At 47.6% G+C, this 19,318-nt stretch overlaps 6 protein-coding genes across 6 annotated transcripts; 2 read left to right on the plus strand and 4 right to left on the minus strand.

Annotated features, from left to right (window-relative positions):
* Nucleotides 1-206: 206 nt before the first annotated feature.
* N7510_005796 (S-adenosyl-L-methionine-dependent methyltransferase) lies at nt 207-1,213 on the minus strand (the record flags this gene model as incomplete). The annotated part of the gene is made up of 3 exons (XM_056977722.1): nt 207-390; nt 476-831; nt 893-1,213. 3 exons carry the CDS (start codon nt 1,211-1,213, stop codon nt 207-209), a joined length of 861 nt encoding a protein of 286 aa, XP_056833754.1.
* A 1,246-nt stretch (nt 1,214-2,459) lies between these two features.
* On the plus strand, nt 2,460-4,213 carry N7510_005797 (cytochrome P450; the record flags this gene model as incomplete). Its single annotated transcript, XM_056977723.1, has 6 exons — nt 2,460-2,628; nt 2,722-3,474; nt 3,526-3,569; nt 3,642-3,752; nt 3,819-3,985; nt 4,042-4,213. 6 exons carry the CDS (start codon nt 2,460-2,462, stop codon nt 4,211-4,213), a joined length of 1,416 nt encoding a protein of 471 aa, XP_056833755.1.
* Nucleotides 4,214-5,720: 1,507 nt separating this feature from the next.
* Nucleotides 5,721-11,596, plus strand: N7510_005798 (AMP-dependent synthetase/ligase; the record flags this gene model as incomplete). Its single annotated transcript, XM_056977724.1, has 4 exons — nt 5,721-8,919; nt 8,984-10,078; nt 10,147-11,161; nt 11,218-11,596. The coding sequence occupies 4 exons, from the start codon at nt 5,721-5,723 to the stop codon at nt 11,594-11,596; spliced, it is 5,688 nt and encodes a 1,895-aa protein (XP_056833756.1).
* Nucleotides 11,597-11,868: 272 nt separating this feature from the next.
* Nucleotides 11,869-12,459, minus strand: N7510_005799 (isopenicillin N synthase; the record flags this gene model as incomplete). Its single annotated transcript, XM_056977725.1, has 1 exon — nt 11,869-12,459. The coding sequence occupies one exon, from the start codon at nt 12,457-12,459 to the stop codon at nt 11,869-11,871; it is 591 nt and encodes a 196-aa protein (XP_056833757.1).
* Nucleotides 12,460-14,071: 1,612 nt separating this feature from the next.
* On the minus strand, nt 14,072-17,346 carry N7510_005800 (uncharacterized protein; the record flags this gene model as incomplete). Its single annotated transcript, XM_056977726.1, has 2 exons — nt 14,072-14,686; nt 14,737-17,346. 2 exons carry the CDS (start codon nt 17,344-17,346, stop codon nt 14,072-14,074), a joined length of 3,225 nt encoding a protein of 1,074 aa, XP_056833758.1.
* A 1,056-nt stretch (nt 17,347-18,402) lies between these two features.
* On the minus strand, nt 18,403-19,284 carry N7510_005801 (class I SAM-dependent methyltransferase; the record flags this gene model as incomplete). The annotated part of the gene is made up of 1 exon (XM_056977727.1): nt 18,403-19,284. One exon carries the CDS (start codon nt 19,282-19,284, stop codon nt 18,403-18,405), a length of 882 nt encoding a protein of 293 aa, XP_056833759.1.
* Between the last annotated feature and the right edge of the window lie 34 nt (nt 19,285-19,318).

Genomic DNA, 19,318 nt, shown 5'->3' on the forward strand with positions numbered 1-19,318 from the left:
AATCGGTTTTCCATTACTGTATTGCCAAAGCGATGGGTAATATCCGCTATTCTGACAGCATAATAGTGTATCTTCTTCCGCAGGCGCGCTGTTTGCCAAACATAGCGCTGCGAGTCATAGCCGTGTAATAGTTTCCCAATGCTACCTTCGTGAAACTATGTCTCTCATATCTAGTCTTTATACTTCCTCAATTGTTGAGGCTTATTCTAAAGCAAGTGCATAAATGAATCTTGCCTCAATGCGATCTCAATGGTTGAGAGACCACCCCATCTAGGGCTATGGATATTGATGACTTGGAGCTTTGGATCAGCTTTTTTGGCCAGCACCTCGAACTGCATTGGTGTTCTCTCTAGCGCATTAAAGCAAGCCCACATTTCCATGTCGCACATCCTGGAAGACGAGTTAATGAGAAACTTTTTTGAAGGTCATTTGTGATGGGTTAACAGAAATCGGAAAACGAAGCCAGGGAACTTACCGAACTAATCTCTGGTTCATTTCCCCTCCTTCTCCGGGATTGGGCATAATCATTTCAACAAGCACGATGCGGTCTCCAGGTTTCATCCCAGCTAATATAGATTGGAGGATCTTGCAGGCATATCTATCACTCCAGTCGTGCAGGATTGTCCGGAGAAAAAAAACAGCCTGATGACCTTCAATACCCCTCTGAGGCTCGAATAGGTCATGAGCCTCGAATTTGATGCGATCACGAAATTCTTCGGGTAACGCAAGGTCGCCCTCCTCACAAACATGCGCATAGTCCTGGACGACAAATTGGAGATTGGGGAATTTTCTGGCCAAAGCAATCGATCCTTGTCCGCGGGACCCTCCCACCTGATAATATTTTGTTAGAGACATATACTGTACTGAGATCTTTCAGCCATCTAGAACTTACATCAATGACTGTGGCATTTCCACAGGCTGACCAATCGAATCCATCCACAACCTCGCGTTCCCAGAACTTATCATTGCCATAAAGGTAAGCACAACCATCAGTGAACCGATCATAGGAGGGCCTATTCTTCTCCAGATGCTTCCAAAAGGTTGTGGGGGTGATAATGGCCGAACCTGAGCTTGTTGCGATACTGAGTCCGGTCTCTGTTGGCTCTTCACTTGGTCCCCATTTTGACAAGGCATCAGGAATACGGCTTGCCCACCCATGTAAATCCTCGAATTCAAGTCCAATGAGGGCGTTGAACCTGTCATCTGTGGCCATAAGTCGTGACAGATTGGTATGTGACACGTGATCTGGATGCGGCGAGTAAAAGTACTGCGCTATCATGAGAAGCCCAAAGACTCGCCTGAGCGTGGTATCGTCCAGGCCAGTGGAGGTTGCAATGTCCGCAAAACTGACACAACCTTCTAGGGGAACATGATGAGCAAGCTTGTATCTATGGGCGATTTTCAATGCAGTGGCAATGTGAACCTGTTACGAGTATTAGTCAAAGTGTATTCAATATACCCAGGTTAACATGCCTGGGAGCTTTGGATCATTGCGGACTCCCCAGGACTCAGCGACAGATGCATTAAAGATGATGCAGCATCATAGAGAGCCGAACGAGCCAAGCGTAATTCTGTTGTTTCCTCCGAGAATGAATAAGCGTTTTGCGGGTTGAACGAGAGAGGTCTCCCATTCTGAACGAGAAATTGGTTTATCTCTTCCACCGCTTTCGAAACCTTGTTGGATAGTTCAAAGAGATTTGGTGAAAGAGAATGCATCGTTGATCTAATTCCGGAATGAATGTATGGAGTGACAGTCAGAAAAGTCAGGGAGATGAGATAAGTTTGATATCTGGAGGAAATTCCTCCGGAGAAAAATCCTCTTGAACATCTTATAAAGCAAGGGTTACACCGAGATTGTCACTGTTCGGTTAAGATGAGGTTTGGAGTATGTGTGTGACAAGACAGGACCACATAGTCACCTTGTACTTGTAAAGCAAGTTCGAATCTTAAGTGCACAACTCTGACCTCCGTTGCGAAGGTGGTTAGTATGTCAAGTAGTACAGTAACCTGCACGACAATGCAATGTGCGACCTTTTTGTATCATGCACCTGGTAATATGACGATCTATTTACCTGAGCATAGCATTATACAATGAAATAACTCATAATTTATCACTAATTATGCTAGTGGAACGTATCATCAAAGCCTCGAAATCATAGGGGGCGGAAGTACATGAAGATGTGGGTTCAGCTGAGACAGTCAGAGAAGGCAAGACGTTCCCGATATGATTATGCAGCAGTTGCAGCAATACTACCATATATATGTATATATAGAGACGGTTCTTATCAATACTATATTCTAATAATTGAAGAATTTATTCTCTCGTCTTCTCTTGAGAATAGACGTTACCGCTTCCTCGGCCTCCACATGAGTTATAGCTTGTAATGCCCAACACCACCCAATACTTATCTAGAGAGGTACTACTATAGTCAAGCCAAAATCTCAAGACTTGGATCACAATGTTGCCCTTGTGGTTTTATTTTCAGATAATTATGACGATGTGGACTGCATGTCTCGGGCTGAGGGCTATCTATCGTCTTTATTTCCACCCGCTCCGTGGAATACCGGGTCCCAAGTTAGCGGCGACTACACACCTTTACGAATTCTACTATGATGTTTTTCATGGAGGTAAATTTTTACTGCAGATGGAGCAGATGCACAAGAAATATGGTGGAATACCTGTCTAAAACCCTTCAGGTGACCATGACTGACATCCATCAGGGCCAATTGTCCGAATAAATCCTCGCGAAGTTCACATAGCTGATCCCACATTCTATGATGAAATATATGCATCGAGTACCCGGCGGAGGAACAAGGATCCCGCCTTTGTTCCCGTATTCGGTCTTCCTCGGTGTATCGCTGCAACTGTGGACCATGAACACCACCGAGTACGGCGAAACATTCTCAACACGTTTTTCTCCCGGCGCTCTGTTGTGGAACTATCTGATTCTATTGATGCAAAAATCAAACAACTGGCGCGGCGCCTTCAGGAATATCATCATACCGAGTCTGTACTTCAGGTGGATGATGCTTTTGTTGCTCTAACATCCGACGTGATAACGGACTATTGTTACGGCAAGAGCTGGAATTTTTTAGATGACAAGAACTTTCGAAGTGAAATTCGACTTGCCGCTAATGAGTCTAACGCTTTTGTTCACCTTTATCGATTTTTCCCATGGCTGCAGGACATTTTGCCTCTAATTCCTGAATCTGTTTGGTGCTATATCCAACCCGGAATAGCGCCTCTCTTCAGTTACCAGAAAACTGTGCTTGCTAAATCATCGGAAGGAGTTAGATCAAGTCAAGGCAAGACAGGGAGGACGATCTTTGATACATTGACGGATCCCGCTTTACCACCCGAGGAGCGAACATTGCGCCGGATTCAAGATGAGGCACTGGAAGTGCTTTTGGCATCAACAGAGACCACCGGATCCGTGTTGACGAAGGCTATCTACTATCTTCTGGAGAATGAAGGTATGTGGCGTCGGCTCCAAATGGAGTTGAAACAGCTACTTCCGTATCCAGCGAGCACAGCGTCCTGGACAGATCTGGAGAAAATGCCTTACTTGGTAGGTTTAACATGTTCTGCATCTTTTGATGTAGGCATTACGTGAGATTGAAAGGCTAATGTGGAATTACAGACAGGCGTAGTTAACGAGGCACTTCGGCTATCCTACGGGTTGATTATTCGCCTGCCTCGTATTGCACCTAATGAGGATCTGAGATACAAAGATTACACCATACCTGCGGGAGTTAGTGTTTTCTTGAACATTCCCATCATCGGTTGAGTGTTTTGAGTCTGTACTTACTGGATTTAGACCCCAATGAGCACGAGTTCATACTTCGTACATCGCAATCCTACCATTTTCATCCATCCCAACAAGTTCGACCCTGAGCGATGGATGACAGCCGGAGAGCGTGATACACCCTTGAGTCGATATCTAGTGCCATTCACGAGGGGAAGTAGAATGTGCTTGGGGATGAAGTGAGTCTCTCTGCCCAGCCGGCGTTAACGATTCCCAACGAGAGTTAACTATGTAGCCTTGCTTTGATGGAAATCTACAAGACCATCGCGTATATCGTGCGACAATTCAATATGGAGCTCCATAATACAGAAGCAGCCGACATTGAGCTGACTGGGGCCACCATGTCAGCAGGCACCAGACGTGGTTCCTTGAGGGTATATGTCAAGGTGACTGAGGTGCTGGGGTAGGGTATAAAGAAGCTAAGGTTAAGAACCGGATATTAATTGCTATAATTCATGTCTTTAAATATATTCCGTGTTCTTACTGCTATCACTTCATCTTTGTCAGTAATATCCATCTCGTATCTTCCAAAGTTATAAGATGGACTCATACTGCGCCTTAGGCCTTATAATTGTAGCACCGGACAGAGTTTCTAATAAGGTTGTCCTATTTTGTGTAAAGGTGTTTCCAAGTAGGTGAAGAAGGGAATTGTATGTGTGCTGGGTGGACGGGTGGAATCTCGGGCAAACTGGGTCGAACGGGCCTGTAAATTAAAACTATTTTTTTTCTGGCATACAATACTACTCAGATTGACAGAGGTAAAGACCTGTTGAAGTGGTACCTAAGAATAAACGGCACTACAGACAAATCTATGTAAAGGGATATGATCCCAGGCCGGTGGACCTACTAATGCAGCCGCTGTATAACAATGATGGAGCTTCTGTTTTGACGCTGTATCGCTTTATGTTCCTAAAATGTTCCGCTGTAGTATCTAAGTAGGTAACAATAACCGCCACCTTCCTCCTTGATGGATACTTCGTACTAAAGCATAATTTACATATGTCACAAGACTCCCAAATATGCTGCAAAGCTCGCCCTAAAATGGAAATAGAGCCTCTCGCCATAAGATCTTAGCAAGCTTATCGCGCAGAATTGGACGGTATCAATTTTTTTTACCGTCATAAATCCCCAGAAACCAGGTGCATGGGTCCCCATTGGAACCTATCCCGATAAATTCATGCAGTTGAATGGGAAACAGGTTGTACATGGTTTGGAGGCCCTGTAAAAGTAAGGACTAGCGGTCAACTTCGCCAAGGCGATTATTTCTCTTATTTTCTCTCCTATTTGACCTTTGTGATATTTTCTATCTGGTTAGCTCCGTCAACCATAAGACTGGTAATGGATTCGCAGCCGGTAAACAATAGTCAACTATTGCCATTTATCGACACTCAGGACTGCCAAGGTTGCACATGTTGATTTCTATGTCGTATGACTTGAACTGGCAACTATTGGTTACAACATGGCATATGCAATGTATCTCCATGCAAGCGTTAGCTACATAATTCACTAGCAATTCGGTCAGCGCCGGGAGGCTGGCACAGTGGCGGGCATAAGTATTCGACCCATGTGATTGCACTAAACCATCCTAGGTTTAGCTTGCTCCGTAGTATATTAGCAACTATTTTCTACTACAACTTCCAGTGATGCGCATCGTCGAATATCACAGCGATGTCAATTACAGAGGGCTCCGATAGTGAAGTCACTAAAGTATTATGCGTTGACTCGGCCGTTTATCCAATTTCTTCCCAGCGAAGGCTCGGCCAAAAGGCGGCAGCTTTAGCATCTCCGGAACAGGATCATGATGGGCGACCAGATTCAGAATGGGGTCGTTCCATCTCATTTTCGCTCGTGTGCGCTAAAAGCAAACTATCATCTGTAGTTTGCGCTGCCTTCGTCTTGCTGGTTGCATCCGATATGAAATCCAGTGAAGGAATGTACAGCGTGATCGTTGAGGAAAAGAGATCAGTGCAGGAGACAGAAGGCGGTGTTTCCCATTATATCCCCGTTCATGTGATTTTCAATTGGGACTGGACGGTGGAAACCATGCTAGAGCACATTTCTGCTAGGACGATCAGCGGCAAAGACCACGAGCCATTGAAGCAAATCGAAGAAGGAAGCCATTTTCAAGTGCTCCTCGACATCGAAGGATGCTTCCAGTTGACAGTGAATGGACACGACGAATATTCTGTCGCAGGAGGTAAATTCAGATTCGCATGCCACATACATGCTTCAAACTTCGAATCGAGGATCATTTGCGATACAGGAACCATCGAGACAAGCCAGGTTTCGGGGATGAGCAGACTATTACAATGCCTGATGCAAAGACTGAGCTCGGAAGAATTCAGTTTGTCAAAGCTGAGAGATATCACAGTCTTCAAGCTAGGTGAAGGAGAGGATGAGTTTGCGCAAGGAGAGTGTGATCCAACGGTGAGCGACGCAGACCTCAACCAGATTTGGCAGTGGAACTCGACTGTGTTCCCAAGCATCGACCGATGTATGCATGACGTGATCATGGAGGTTGCTCGCAGACAGCCCGAGGCCATCGCTGTTGAAGCTTGGGACGGCAAAATGACCTATGGGATGTTGGATCATCTGTCAACATCCATTGCCAGTGAACTGATTGAACTTGGTGTCCGGAGAAACGATATCATCCCTCTTTGCTTTGAAAAGTCCATGTGGGTTGTGCTCGCCTTGTTTGGCGTGTTGAAGGCAGGAGGCGCCGCGCTTCTGCTAGAATCGTCGCTGCCCGAGTCCCGTGCCCAGGCAATCCTTGACCAAGTAAAGGCTCCACTGATCCTTTGTTCTCGTGCTCAAGAAGGATTATGTTCCATATGGTTTCCCAGCCCGGTAGTTATAAGTGCAGACTCGGAACTCCTGGGAGCTGGCCATGAGGACTGGGTCCCTCGCATTTTTCCCACCCTTCCCGCCGTTTCTCCCTCCGATTTATTATATGTTGTGTTTACTAGTGGAAGCACTGGGACCCCAAAGGGGTGTCTCATCGAGCATCGGCATTTCAGCAGCGCAGTGGTGCATCAGAGAACGACCCTTCGGATGAATAGCACCTCGCGTGTCTATGACTTTTCATCGCATTCATTTGATGTAGTCTGGTGGAGTATTTTTCAGACATTATCATCCGGGGCTACCCTATGCATTCCCAGTGACGACGAAAAAAAAAGTGAATTAACCGAGAGTCTGCATCGCTTCGGGACAACAGATGTATTCTTGACGCCGTCGGTCGCTCGCATAGTGGACGTTTCACGGGTTCCCACCTTGAGAAATATCTATCTCGGGGGGGATGCAGTTACGAGCGAGGACCTAGGCCGCTGGAGGCCCGGCGCCAATGCATCTAATATGTACGGGCCCGCCGAGGCCACACCAGCCACCATCTATATCCGAAACCGAGACTCGATACACACTCGACCCTGCATCGGCAAGGCTGTTGGTGTTTCAAGCTGGATCGTGGATCCGGCATCCCCCGAGGACCGGCTGGCGCCTGTGGGTACCATTGGTGAGCTTTACTTGGAGGGACCTCTTGTTGGCCGAGGTTATCTCGGTGACGAGCTCAAGACAGCCGCTTCTTTTATACAAGATCCTGCCTGGCTACTGGCAGGAGCACCTGATGGCACGGTCCCTGGAAGATCCGGTAGACTTTACAAAACTGGGGATATGGTCCAGTATGATCCCGCTGATGGAACCCTGCTTTTCATCGGAAGAAAAGACACGCAAGTCAAATTGCGAGGACAGCGCATCGAGCTTTCAGAGGTAGAATCACATTGCCGACAATATATGGCGGATATGATCCCATCCGCGATGGTGCCAGAGTTGGTGGCCGAAGTCATCGTTCCCAAGTGTACGGCACAACCAGTCCTCGTGCTATTTATTCAGGGAAGTCAGGATATGGCAAAAACCTTGCAGGTGACTTTGGAGCCCGCGTTGCGAAGCCGACTGCCTTCATATATGATCCCTGGTGCCTTCATATCACTACCTACCTTAACTTTAACGGTCAACGGCAAAATGGATCGGAGGCACCTGCGCGAGATCGGTAGTAATCTTTCCCTGGAACAGTTAACAGGATTTACTGCCTCAAAGACTGGCCAGGCCCCTCGCACAATCTCGGAAAGATTTCTTCAGAGGTTGTGGACGACGATTTTGGGTGTCCCAGCTGGCCGTATCGGCACAGAGAGCAGTTTCCTGCGTCTCGGTGGAGATTCCATTTCTGCTATGCGACTGGCCGCATTGGCTCGCGAGCAGGGATCTATTTTGACAGTCCAGGATATATTTTCTTCGCCTACGCTGTCAGGAATGGCAAGCATTATGACCAACGCGGAATCTGGAGACGTTATACACAGTTACGATGTGATCCCTTTTTCGCTCTTAAAAGGCCTGTCGCCCATTGATTCAATCATCAGCGATATATCTAAGCAATGTGACATCGACGTCTCTCAGATCAGCGACGTATTTCCCTGTACGAGTGTGCAGAAGTCCCTCCTGTCCCTGACTGCAATGCAAGACAACTCATATGTAGCTCGATTTATACTCCCTCTCAGAAATGATGTTGATTTCGAATGCCTGTTTCGAGCCTGGGAAGAAGTTAGCCGGACGGTTGCCCCAATTCTTTCCTGTCGCATCGTCAACATCCCAGCCGAAGGGCTTCTTCAGGTACTTGTGAACGAGCCCCTGCAATGGGAGATGAGTGACGATTTGGAAGCGTATCTTGAGCAGGACTTGAGAAAATATATGGGCCTGTCAACACCTCTCACGCGGCTCGCACTAATTGAAAATACCGGGACCGGGTGCCACTACTGTGTCCTCACCCAACATCATGCCACACATGACGGCTACTCAATGAACTTGCTTCTCGAGGAGGTATCAAAGGTATATGCTGGAAAAGTCAAGCAGAAACCGGTGGTCCCTTTTCAGGCGTTTATTAAACATATAATGAAGACCGATCGAGAGGAAGCAAAGGGTTTCTGGCGCCAGCAATTCTCCGAATCCGAAGCAATTTCATTCCCAGCATTGCCCCATCCGAATTACAAGCCTCGCGCTGATTGTGTAGTGGAGTGCGATCTTGCTGACTTTCAATGGCCAAATCTAGACGCCACTCCCTCTACCAGTAAGTCACCAGGCCTTATATGTTCCTTTGTTATGCGATTAGACTGATGCATATTACTGCATAGTTCTTCGAACTGCCTGGGCGATCCTTACTGCGCGCTATACAGACACAGATGATGTTGTGTTCGGAGCTATAGTTACAGGACGACAAATGTCCTTGCCGGGAGTCGAAAGCATAATTGCACCTTTGATCAACGCGGTGCCGGTCCGAGTCAAATTCGATTCTAAACAGAGTGTTGAGCGGCTGCTTCAAGATGTGCAGAAACAATCTATTGATATGATTGCGTACGAACAGACAGAGCTTCTGGACATCCGTCGGATCGATGCAAATACCGATCGTGGGAGCCGTTTCAACACTCTTCTCGTCGTCCAACCCTCGGATTATGACCATGTACTCGACACACACAACGGACCATTTGAAATGCAAACGGGTATGGCGACAACAAACAGGGCTCTTGTGGAATCGAACCCAAATGCCGTCATGATTATCTGCCAATTGACTAAGGCTGGCAGTCTCCGCTTGAAGGTCACCTTCGATTCCAAGATCGTGGATTCGGAACAGATGGAGCGTATTACAGGACAGTTTGAACATGTTGTGCGCCAGATCTGCACGCTTCAAACTCAGTCGGTTGATGCCGTTGAGACCATCTCTCCACGCGAAATCGACGAGCTTTGGGGTTGGAATTCGCCTCTGCCTAGTGCCGTACCTGAGTGCGTCCACGACCTGATTGGTAAAACCATCAAACGACAGCCTCAGGCCCCAGCAGTATGCTCCTGGGATGGCAATTTGACATATGCCGAACTGGACAACTTGTCTACCTATCTCGCCTCCCTGCTGATTGCTCGGGAAGTGGGGTCTGGGGCCATAATTCCTCTCTGTTTCGAAAAATCCATGTGGCACCCCGTCGCCGCCCTGGCAGTGATGAAGTCTGGAGCGGCCTGTGTCTCGATGGACGTGACCCAACCTGAATCACGTCTACGGTCGATTGTCAACCAGGTCAGCCCCTTGGTTGTTCTAGCCTCAGCCATCAACGCAGAGCTGGCAGCCCACCTGAGTGACGCGGATGTGATGGTGATAGACCGCGATCATCTTTCAGGCTGGTCCCAAAGCCTCCAATTAGCCCCTTTGCCCCAGGTTCATCCCACCGATGTCCTATATGGTTAGATACTCTTTGTCTGCGAGCACCCATCCCGTATGAGCTATGCTGACTCCACGTCATTTCAATAGTTGTCTTCACTAGCGGTTCCACAGGCACTCCTAAAGGTGTGTTGACACAACATCAAAACTTTTCCTCAGCCTCCATTCACCAAGAGGACATACTTCATATTCGAGGAACATCGCGAGTTTTTGATTTCGTCTCATACAGTTTCGATGTGTCCTGGTCCAACACCTTACACACTCTGATCTGTGGTGGCTGTCTTTGCATTCCTTCCGAATGGGAGCGGCGCAACGATATCGATGGTGCCTTCAACCGGATGAATTGCAATTATGCCTATCTGACGCCGTCCGTGGCTCGATCCGTGAGACCGTCTGCGATTCCAAGTCTCCGTACGCTAGCGATGGGAGGAGAGCCAATCACACGCGCAGAGGTCTGCCGTTGGACGCAGACGGAGACCATTGTGGGAATATACGGCCCGGCTGAATGCGCTCAAGCGCTCTCCTTTACCCGACTGAACAGCGACAGCCGCAACTACCATGTTGGCCACCCTTTTGGTGCAAAGACCTGGCTTGTACAGCCTAATGATCCAGATCGGCTGGCCGGAATCGGAACCGTCGGCGAATTGCTCATAGAGGGCCCTACCGTCTCCCAAGGGTACTTGGGGAATCCTGAGAAGACTGCCGCCGCATACATCAAAAACCCACCGTGGCTTCTCCGGGGCGCTCGAGGGCACTTGGGTCGGCAAGGAAGACTATATCGAACAGGGGACCTTTTTCGGTATAATTCTGACGGATCGCTGGACTTTCTGAATCGCAAGGACGGCATGGTCAAGCTTCGCGGTCAGCGAGTGGAACTGGCCGAGGTTGAATATCATGTTCGTGCTCATCTCCAACGCCCAGATCTTTGGGACGAGATAGCAGCGGAGATTATCACACCACAGAACGGCAAGAATGCCATTCTTGCCGTTTTTGTTGGCCTACGGAATAATAAGGAAGGAATGATGTCTGAGGAAAACATCCTGACGGATCTGGCATGCGTCATTCAAGGGACAGAAGAGAAGCTCTCGAATTGTGTACCTCAATAGTATGTACTTTGCGATCTTTGGTCGGTCTCCATGCAAACATACTCATTACCTGCAGCATGCTTCCAGGCGCCTACATCCCAATCACGAAGATCCCAACCACAACAACCAACAAAGTTGACCGGCGAGCCTTGCGAATCTTTGGCAACACTCATACTCTTGAGGCGCTGGCCGGATTGCAATCTCACGGCAAATCTCTTCGCGCGCCATCCACGTTCATGGAAAAGCGCCTCCAAGATCTTTGGGCCACTGTCCTGGGAATCGAGGCAAGTACCATCCATGCAGACAGTTCTTTCTTTCGGATCGGGGGAGAGTCCATTGCTGCCATGCAGTTAGTCTCAGTGGCCCGGAAAAAGAAGCTTTCGTTTACTGTCGCGGACATTTTCACCGCTCCTCGGCTGAGTGAGCTCGCAGCCGTGATCAAGGATATGACCTAGTCTTGCGACAGTAAGCTGTGCAGGTGATTGTATCTTCTTTTTCGGGCTATTCAATTAATCTGGACTATTTGCGGCGTGTTATGATCGGTTGCAAAAGTAGATCAGCGGATTTATAATAAGATTCGGATAGTTATGGATTCAAGTTAATTTTCGATCCGGTGTTCAGCACGGCGTCCAGTGAACAAATCTAAGGACATAAACTCGTCGAAATTTAAATTTATAATTCATTAATCTCAATGCTTGCGATGGGAAACCGATGTGTTCCGACTTGTCTAACCAGCAACACCATACCCAGTCCACGACCGCTGCAACAAAAACTCCCCCGCCGTCAGATCCTCATACCGCGGAACTTCACCTTCTCCACACATCTCAGGCAACGACTTCACCGAACTAGTCCTGTTCGGTTTGGCAAAATACGCGACTGAGAATCGAGCTGGCAGCTCTGAGGACTGAAGCTGGATATCCTGCTGAGCAATGTGCACTCGGTGCCGCGTGGACCGCAGCCGATCATTACTCCAGCGCTGAAGACAATCGCCCAGGTTGACGATCATCTCATCGATCTTCGTCGATATCACTGGGTCATATTGGCCCGGGAAAGCCGGATTCTCGATTTCCAATCCACCCACTGAGTCCTGGAAAAGAAGTGTGATGCTGCCAAAATCCGTATGCTTGGCGATTCGGGTGCCGTTCGCATCAGGGAGCAAATTGGCCATGGGGACGGCTGGATAATGTGCAAGTCGCATCTCATTCTCTTGTTGGTCATGGCGCTTGGTTAGGGTCGTGGGTGGCAGGTCGAGGCCAATTTCGAGGGCTTCGAGGATTTGGAGCTGGCAACGGTAGCAAATGAGATAGTATTTCTCCATGAAAGAGCGAAATCCAGGTAGGTCTGATTCAGGAATCCAAATATTATCATATAGTTGGTCCTGGGCAGAGCCTTGATCGAAGGATTCCTGCGGGCAATGCTGAGGAGTTTGGTTCGTTTCCGTTGTGGGTCTATAATACTCACTTTAAAATCCTTCAAAACCATTCCATGTTTCTCCTGTCCCCCAAAGATAGATGTATTTTCAATACCCACGCCGGTCCAGCCTCGATGTGGAATTGGCCCGGGAGGATGTATGGCTCTCTGTTTAACCGTATCTGGTAAGGAGAAAAATCGCTTACTCTGGCAGTAATAATGAGAGTTTAGATGTCATATTTTCAACGCAGAAAGGTGCAGTTTTCGATGTGTTCATACCCATTCGAAGAGCTGTTCCACTATCTGGCGCGAAATACCATGATTGACTAGTTTGAGAAATCCCTGTCGCTGAAAGGCATCGGCAATGGCAGTCCCAATCGCTCTCCGCTGCTCAACAGTACCGGATTGGAAATCGGCAAAATCAATTGTGGAGATCTCAGTTGGTTCTCGACACAATGAATCTTGAAAGAATGAGTCATTTCCACTTGGCATTTGTTTTCGATCCATTTTCTGATTCTTATGGGTACAATGCACCCAATAAGCAGTCACTGGTCAGCCACATACATAGGTTGTAGATTTACTCAAGGACTTCCGATGAGTTATATGGTTATCCAGCGTATAAGACTTGGTGGGTTCACCTGAGGCATGAAAACTGAGAAAACAAGCCATTCTATAATGTCGCGTTAATCTAGTATGGTGGTGGGGAAGTATGTGTAATGTGGCCACAACTAGTTCAGGCACACGGCCTATCAATGCACCTATCAGAGACTTCGACGATGCAAGGGGGAGGAGAAAACACTATGAAAAATCTAGCTCATGTTCCGTCAATTACGGTCCTATTTTTCTGCAGTTCAGGTGCCACAACAGCAAAGCTGAGTTATTTCGCACATGCCAAGTCAATATATATACGTACTTATCCTCCTAGTGGGAATAGAGAATTTATTACATTATCCTACATGATTGTAATATCCCCACTTCTTCACCAAACATTCAGTACTTCCTGCAATATTGTTGAGTTTTTCAGCAATCGGCTTTTTGCTCCGCGCTGGACAAGGGCTACGGTACCACGTCTGTTGGTCTGAATAATATCGTACTGCATATTTGTACATAAATATTTCTTTTCTCTGTAAAGACCGATTGCAGCTTGTTACCCCTACCTTCCATCCAGCCGGTATCTTCTGTGTCACAAGCCATATTGGGTTCCATTCCCTACTTTTAACAGTCTACTGGACAAACTGCCTCTAATCACCGCTCTTCAATAGCTACATATAATACACGATAATGCATGTTTTGGTAGCACTTCTTGTAACTTGAACATACGATATCAATCGAAGATTGATGTATAAGCGTAGGCTTGTAACAAGAAATTTGACCGAAAAGGACTAAATGATGTCTAATTTTGCAAAATATTTAGTAACAAATCTAGAGGAATTTCATGGGACATATACAGTTCGACTATAAATAGACTGTAGAAATTTGACCGAAAAAGTACAAATTTAACCCAAAAATGAGCCTACTAATCACAACATTATCTCAGACAAAGGCAGATCAGGGGAGGCGGACAATTTCTCCATGATCTGCACCACTGTGCGTATGAAGCTCTCCCCAGCATACTGTGGCATGGACAAATTCCGTGGTATGTACATGGCAAGACTTAGGCCTTCACCCTCATCAGCGAGCCAAAGATAGACTTCTTTCATCTCATCCTCAGTACCCTCCGGATAATGATATTTATGTGGGCATTCTCTCCCATCCAATGTTATGCGAGGTGTCACATCAAACTCTTCGCCCATCACAATACTACTTAGCTGATATTGTCCCCATGATGTGCATTGGCGCGCAATTACTTTCATGTCAACGGTCTCATAGGGGACTCTTTCAATGTATCTCTCTTTACATTGAAGAAGAAGTTCCTTGGCCGTTGTGACTCGAGAAATCTGTATGCGCATGGGGCAGACTCCGACGGTGCACCCGACTACTTCGCTGACACCTTCGGCGGGGAAGCTTCTCCCATGCACAACCTCCCCGAAAACAATGTCGTCGCTTTCAGTGCGCTGAGATAAGACAAGGGCCCAGGCAGCACGCATTATCATGCTTGGCGTAATTCCGACAGGAGGCGTCATAGACGCGAGAGTCTTACTCAGATAGTAAGGCTCATGAGCCGCTGGAGATTGGCCACTAATACCGTGGAGAACGGGAATTTTCGACCCTCGTAGAAACTCCCCCAAAATTCCAGAGCCTGGGGAGATCCATTCTGCTGTAAACGGCGACTCATGTACTCCGGGAAGTCGATCTGGGCAGGCTTCAAGGGGCCTTCATATGCCGCAACAAAGTCATTCAAGAGAACCCCAACAGCTACTGGATCGAATTGAGCATGATGAGTCCTCAGAACAAGAGCACTGCTCTCGGGACCATCAATTCGCCATATACGCCAGTATAAGTTGCCCTCTGGGATTTGCTCTAGACCAGTCTTTTTGCAAAACTCCGCGACAAATTCAACCAGTGGTCGTCCGTCACAGTTGGATATCGGAATTGTGGTAGTAAGTTGCCGCAGGAATGCTTGATATGTTACCCCCTCGTAGGAAAGGTAGACAGAGCGGAGGACGGCATGTTTCTGTTGGACAGCATTCCATGCATTTTCTAATCGCCCGTGATTGACTGGAGGTATCTCTAATGTCAGAAACAATGGCCGTCCCTGGAGGCACTCCTTCTGAAACTCTGTTACAGGGACAACATCGCCCATGATGTCCTTGCCTTTCAGAGGACCATAGCATGCAAGATTATGCACGATAGATTGCTTTAGGTGGTAGCTCGATGATGTTGACGTCCCAACAGAAGAGTTTAATGCCCCGGGCTTTTTCAATTCTCTTGCCATCGCCCGGATCGTTGGGTGCTTGAAGACTAACAACGGCGAGAAATTTGGGAGCCCTCTCTTATGAGACACGCTAGTGAGGCTCATGGCAGACATAGACGTACCACCCAGGTGAAAGAAATTGTCCTCGACGCCGATCTGATCAGGATTCAACTTCAAGATCGAGGCCCAAATATATAGCAGGGACTGTTCTTCAGGCGAGGAAGGCACGTTCTTGGTCTGACTGAGGAGCGTACCATAGATTCTGCGATCTTCAGCTGAAAGGGATTCCGCATAGGTTCGAATTTTCCGACGGTCAGCCTTGTCCGTTCGTGTCATTGGAATATGGGAAATGAAAAATAGGTCCGATGGTATCATATACGAAGGAAGTACAGCCGACAAGGAAGCATGTGCTCTGCGAGCATCCGTCTGGGATTTAGCATCTGGGAGTAGAAAGAGCCCGCGGGGGTGTTGGCTAGGCTGCTGCACTGGATTTTGAGTCTCTCTGTAGACAAATCCGACAAGTATCGGAGACAAGTCATTCTTCCGATGGATTAACTCCACCACGGTCGTAGATTGCTCCCTGAGGGCCTGCTTTAGCTTGCTTTCAATCTCTCCCAACTCAACGCGCTGTCCATGGATCTTCACTTGGTTGTCTGCTCGACCGAAGAAACGCAGTGATCCATCTGGAGAATACTGGACGATATCACCAGTCTTGTATAATCGCCCATAGGATATCTTTCCATGTCTATAAAGCCACTCGGGGGGGTCGAGGAACGAGGATTTTGCCTCCTTTGCACGTCCGAGATAGCCCCGACCAACATTTGGGCCTTGAACAATCAGCTCACCCTTCTCTCCAAGCGGGAGAAGGATGTTGTGGTCATTTGGGTCAACCACCCAGCCAATAGCACATGTAACATGCCCGATATTGTTAGGAGGGGTGCTGTCGCTCATGGATGAATGGACCGATACCGCAACTGCACATTCAGCTGGGCCATATCCCTGGACCACTTTGAAACGTGGATACCACGTTCGAATGAGCTCGGAAGACAATGCCTCTCCACCGAGGGCGAGAACCTGAAGACTTGGGACACGCTCTGGGTCAAGCAATCGAGCAACGGATGGCGTGGTTCCCACCCAGGTACACTGTAAATCATCCACCAATGAAGAGAGGTCGCCTTTTCTTTGAGAATCAGACGGGATGCAAACGCACCCCCCAAGAATCAGCGTAACCAAGTGGTCCGTGATGGAGGCATCCCAAGCATAAGATGAGAACTGAAGGACCCTTGACTTTCTGTTCAACCCAAATGCAAGCCCTGTGGTTAGAGCACTCGTACAGAATGCCGAGTGCTCCATGACCACACCCTTGGGTCTCCCTGTTGAGCCAGAGGTAAATACAACATAGAGTGCGCTATTTGGTGTCACACTGGCTATGAATTCTCCATCAGGATGCTCATTTATTTTCCAGGCTGCGAGATGTGTGGCATTGACTGTCACGGCCCTTGGTGCCAATTTTGCAGCCATGGCGGTCTTCTCACTGGAGGCAATCAGGATCTTGGCATTCACATCATGACATATTCCCTTCAGTCGATCTTCCGGCTGCGAGGCATCAAGAAGTACAAATGCTGCCCCAGTGCGAATAACTCCAAGAAGCGCAACCGGGGTATATTTGGACTTTTCGAATAATAGAGGCACAAAGTCACCCGGACCGATGCCCTGGGCTCTCAGATGAGATGCCACACCTGCGGACAACTCATCCAGTTCGCCGTATGTGTAGCGTCCGTCCCAGCTATGAATGGCAGGGGAATCGGGCTGGTCGACAAAATGTATCTGTATGAGATTGTGCACACAGCTATCGATCAGGTTCAAGGCCGCGGCATTCAAGGTACCCTTGGGCACGTAAAGCAAATCGCCTCTACTGAACTCATCTTCAGTCCTCGTCATTGTTCTGAACAAGGTAAGTCAACTTGAATGCAACTTTCGTAGTGAATAGCGGCTACAGTAAAGGGGGTGCTCGGGAAAAGGATAGATTTCGTACAGAGTTTCTCAAGTCGAGATTATGGAGGGCGGACAAAGTATAGACGAGCACAAGCATTACGTAGTCGCTTTGTACCAGCTGCAATCCTGATCCAAAAGCACCTGTGAAACATATGCAGCCATCAGCTCTCATGCGAGATTCTACCTCAAATATCCAAAAAAAACATTAGATTACCTTTCTTACATTTGGTACCTCATTGCAAATGAGCTAGGGACTCAGTGAAAACTGAAGTCTGCTTGGATCGAAATTTATTGCTAGCACTGATTTGCTTTTTTTCTCTTTTTCATCTTCCCTCCTCCGTCGAAGCACATCGCTTTTTACTTCTTCTGTCCTTCTCTGTAGAAAGCTGATCTGGATCTGCAAAGCCACGCTTTACGAAAATTACAGACCCTCAATCTCGCTTTGCGAGGATCCGCCATCCATATGAATATTTCTACCATGATCTCCCAACTAGCTGAATCATCATTTGTAAACCCCCAATATTTCCAAAGATCCCAAAGAAAGCGCGGCCAAGTTAATTCATGAGCGAAGTTCGAACCCGGTGGTATTATTCGTGTGGGTTACGGACCCTTGTATTTTTATAAAAATGAATGTAAGGGCCGGTTATTCACCCTTGCATGTCTATCCATGGAGCTATCAAGGTCAGAACAAGGCCAGAAGAGAGATTCCACGGTGGTTAGAAAGAGAAGATAAATTGAATAGTTGTGTTGCTGATATTATTTCTTCAGAATTTAGGTAGAATTTGAAGACAAATATTTTCTCCAGGCAACGGACAACCTTAAATCATTTCCTTTCCATAATCTTTGATGGTAACAAAATTTGATGGCATTACGCCCAAGAATGCTACTTGTGGAAGTACGTTATCCCAATAGGTACTAAATTCAGCCTATAAAGTTAACTATCCTTTTCTTCTTTCCAGCCATACTACGAAGTCGTAATCACTGTAATTGCCCAATGCAGTCTCAGCTGGTTCCGAGTATAAAAATAGTATCCATCCCGTTCGTATCCTTATCCAGTACATTCAACCCGGCAGCTTTAATGTCCGACAAAAACTCCTCTTCAGTCCAGGTACGAAGTTTGAACAGGGTGCTCATTGTTTGGATCACCTTCTCTTCACCATCTGGACTCTTTTGAATAACCTCAACCTTGCATTTCGTGGTATTAAGTTTGCCATCCTCTTCATATCCTGAGATAGAATTTCGATAAATTGTCTCTGGGAAAATCTTGCTTGGATAATCTTTCACTTCCGCTGACATGCCTTCATGCTCGGCCTCGTCCCAAGTCGACCAGTCGTCCATGAAGAGAGCCGAAATGCAGGCTCTCCCAGTATGGGGCCGGAGAACCGATGCAACATGGTTGAAAACCTGTTGCGCTTCTCCGGGCTTGGTGAAGTGTGAAATGGTGCCGATCGCGATGACCAGAAGATCCACTTTGGCATCCTTGCCCTCAGACGTAGCTAGGGCCTGAGCAAGGTCCGTTGCTTGGTCACAAATCCATGAGACCTTGCGAAACTGGGTGAGGCAGGTGTTTTTCTGCTTCGCGAAGTCGACCATATGCTGGGATTGATCGAGTCCGATAAATGTGCTCTCTGTGAGAGATCCGGGAGATTTAGTCGCGAGGCGATCTAATCCCTCGAGAATACGACCCGTGCCGCTGCCCACATCAAGGACTACCACCGATTCCGGCTCGTTGTTGGCAATCTTGAGCTTCCGAATTTGCGAGATAGTTTTCCAGTGAACATCAACATCGCGAGATGCTCCAGGATAAGTCTCCTGGAGTTCATAATTCTCAGCCAGGTAAGGAGAATCATAGTAATCCGTCACGGTGTCCTGTGAGATTGCCATTGCTTTGAAATAAGGTCTGGACGCGTACGTCGTC

Source organism: Penicillium lagena (assembly GCF_028827675.1).
Source record: "Penicillium lagena strain IBT 129212 chromosome Unknown utg000003l_segment0_segment0, whole genome shotgun sequence".
In the NCBI taxonomy this organism is placed as follows: Eukaryota; Fungi; Ascomycota; class Eurotiomycetes; order Eurotiales; family Aspergillaceae; genus Penicillium; species Penicillium lagena.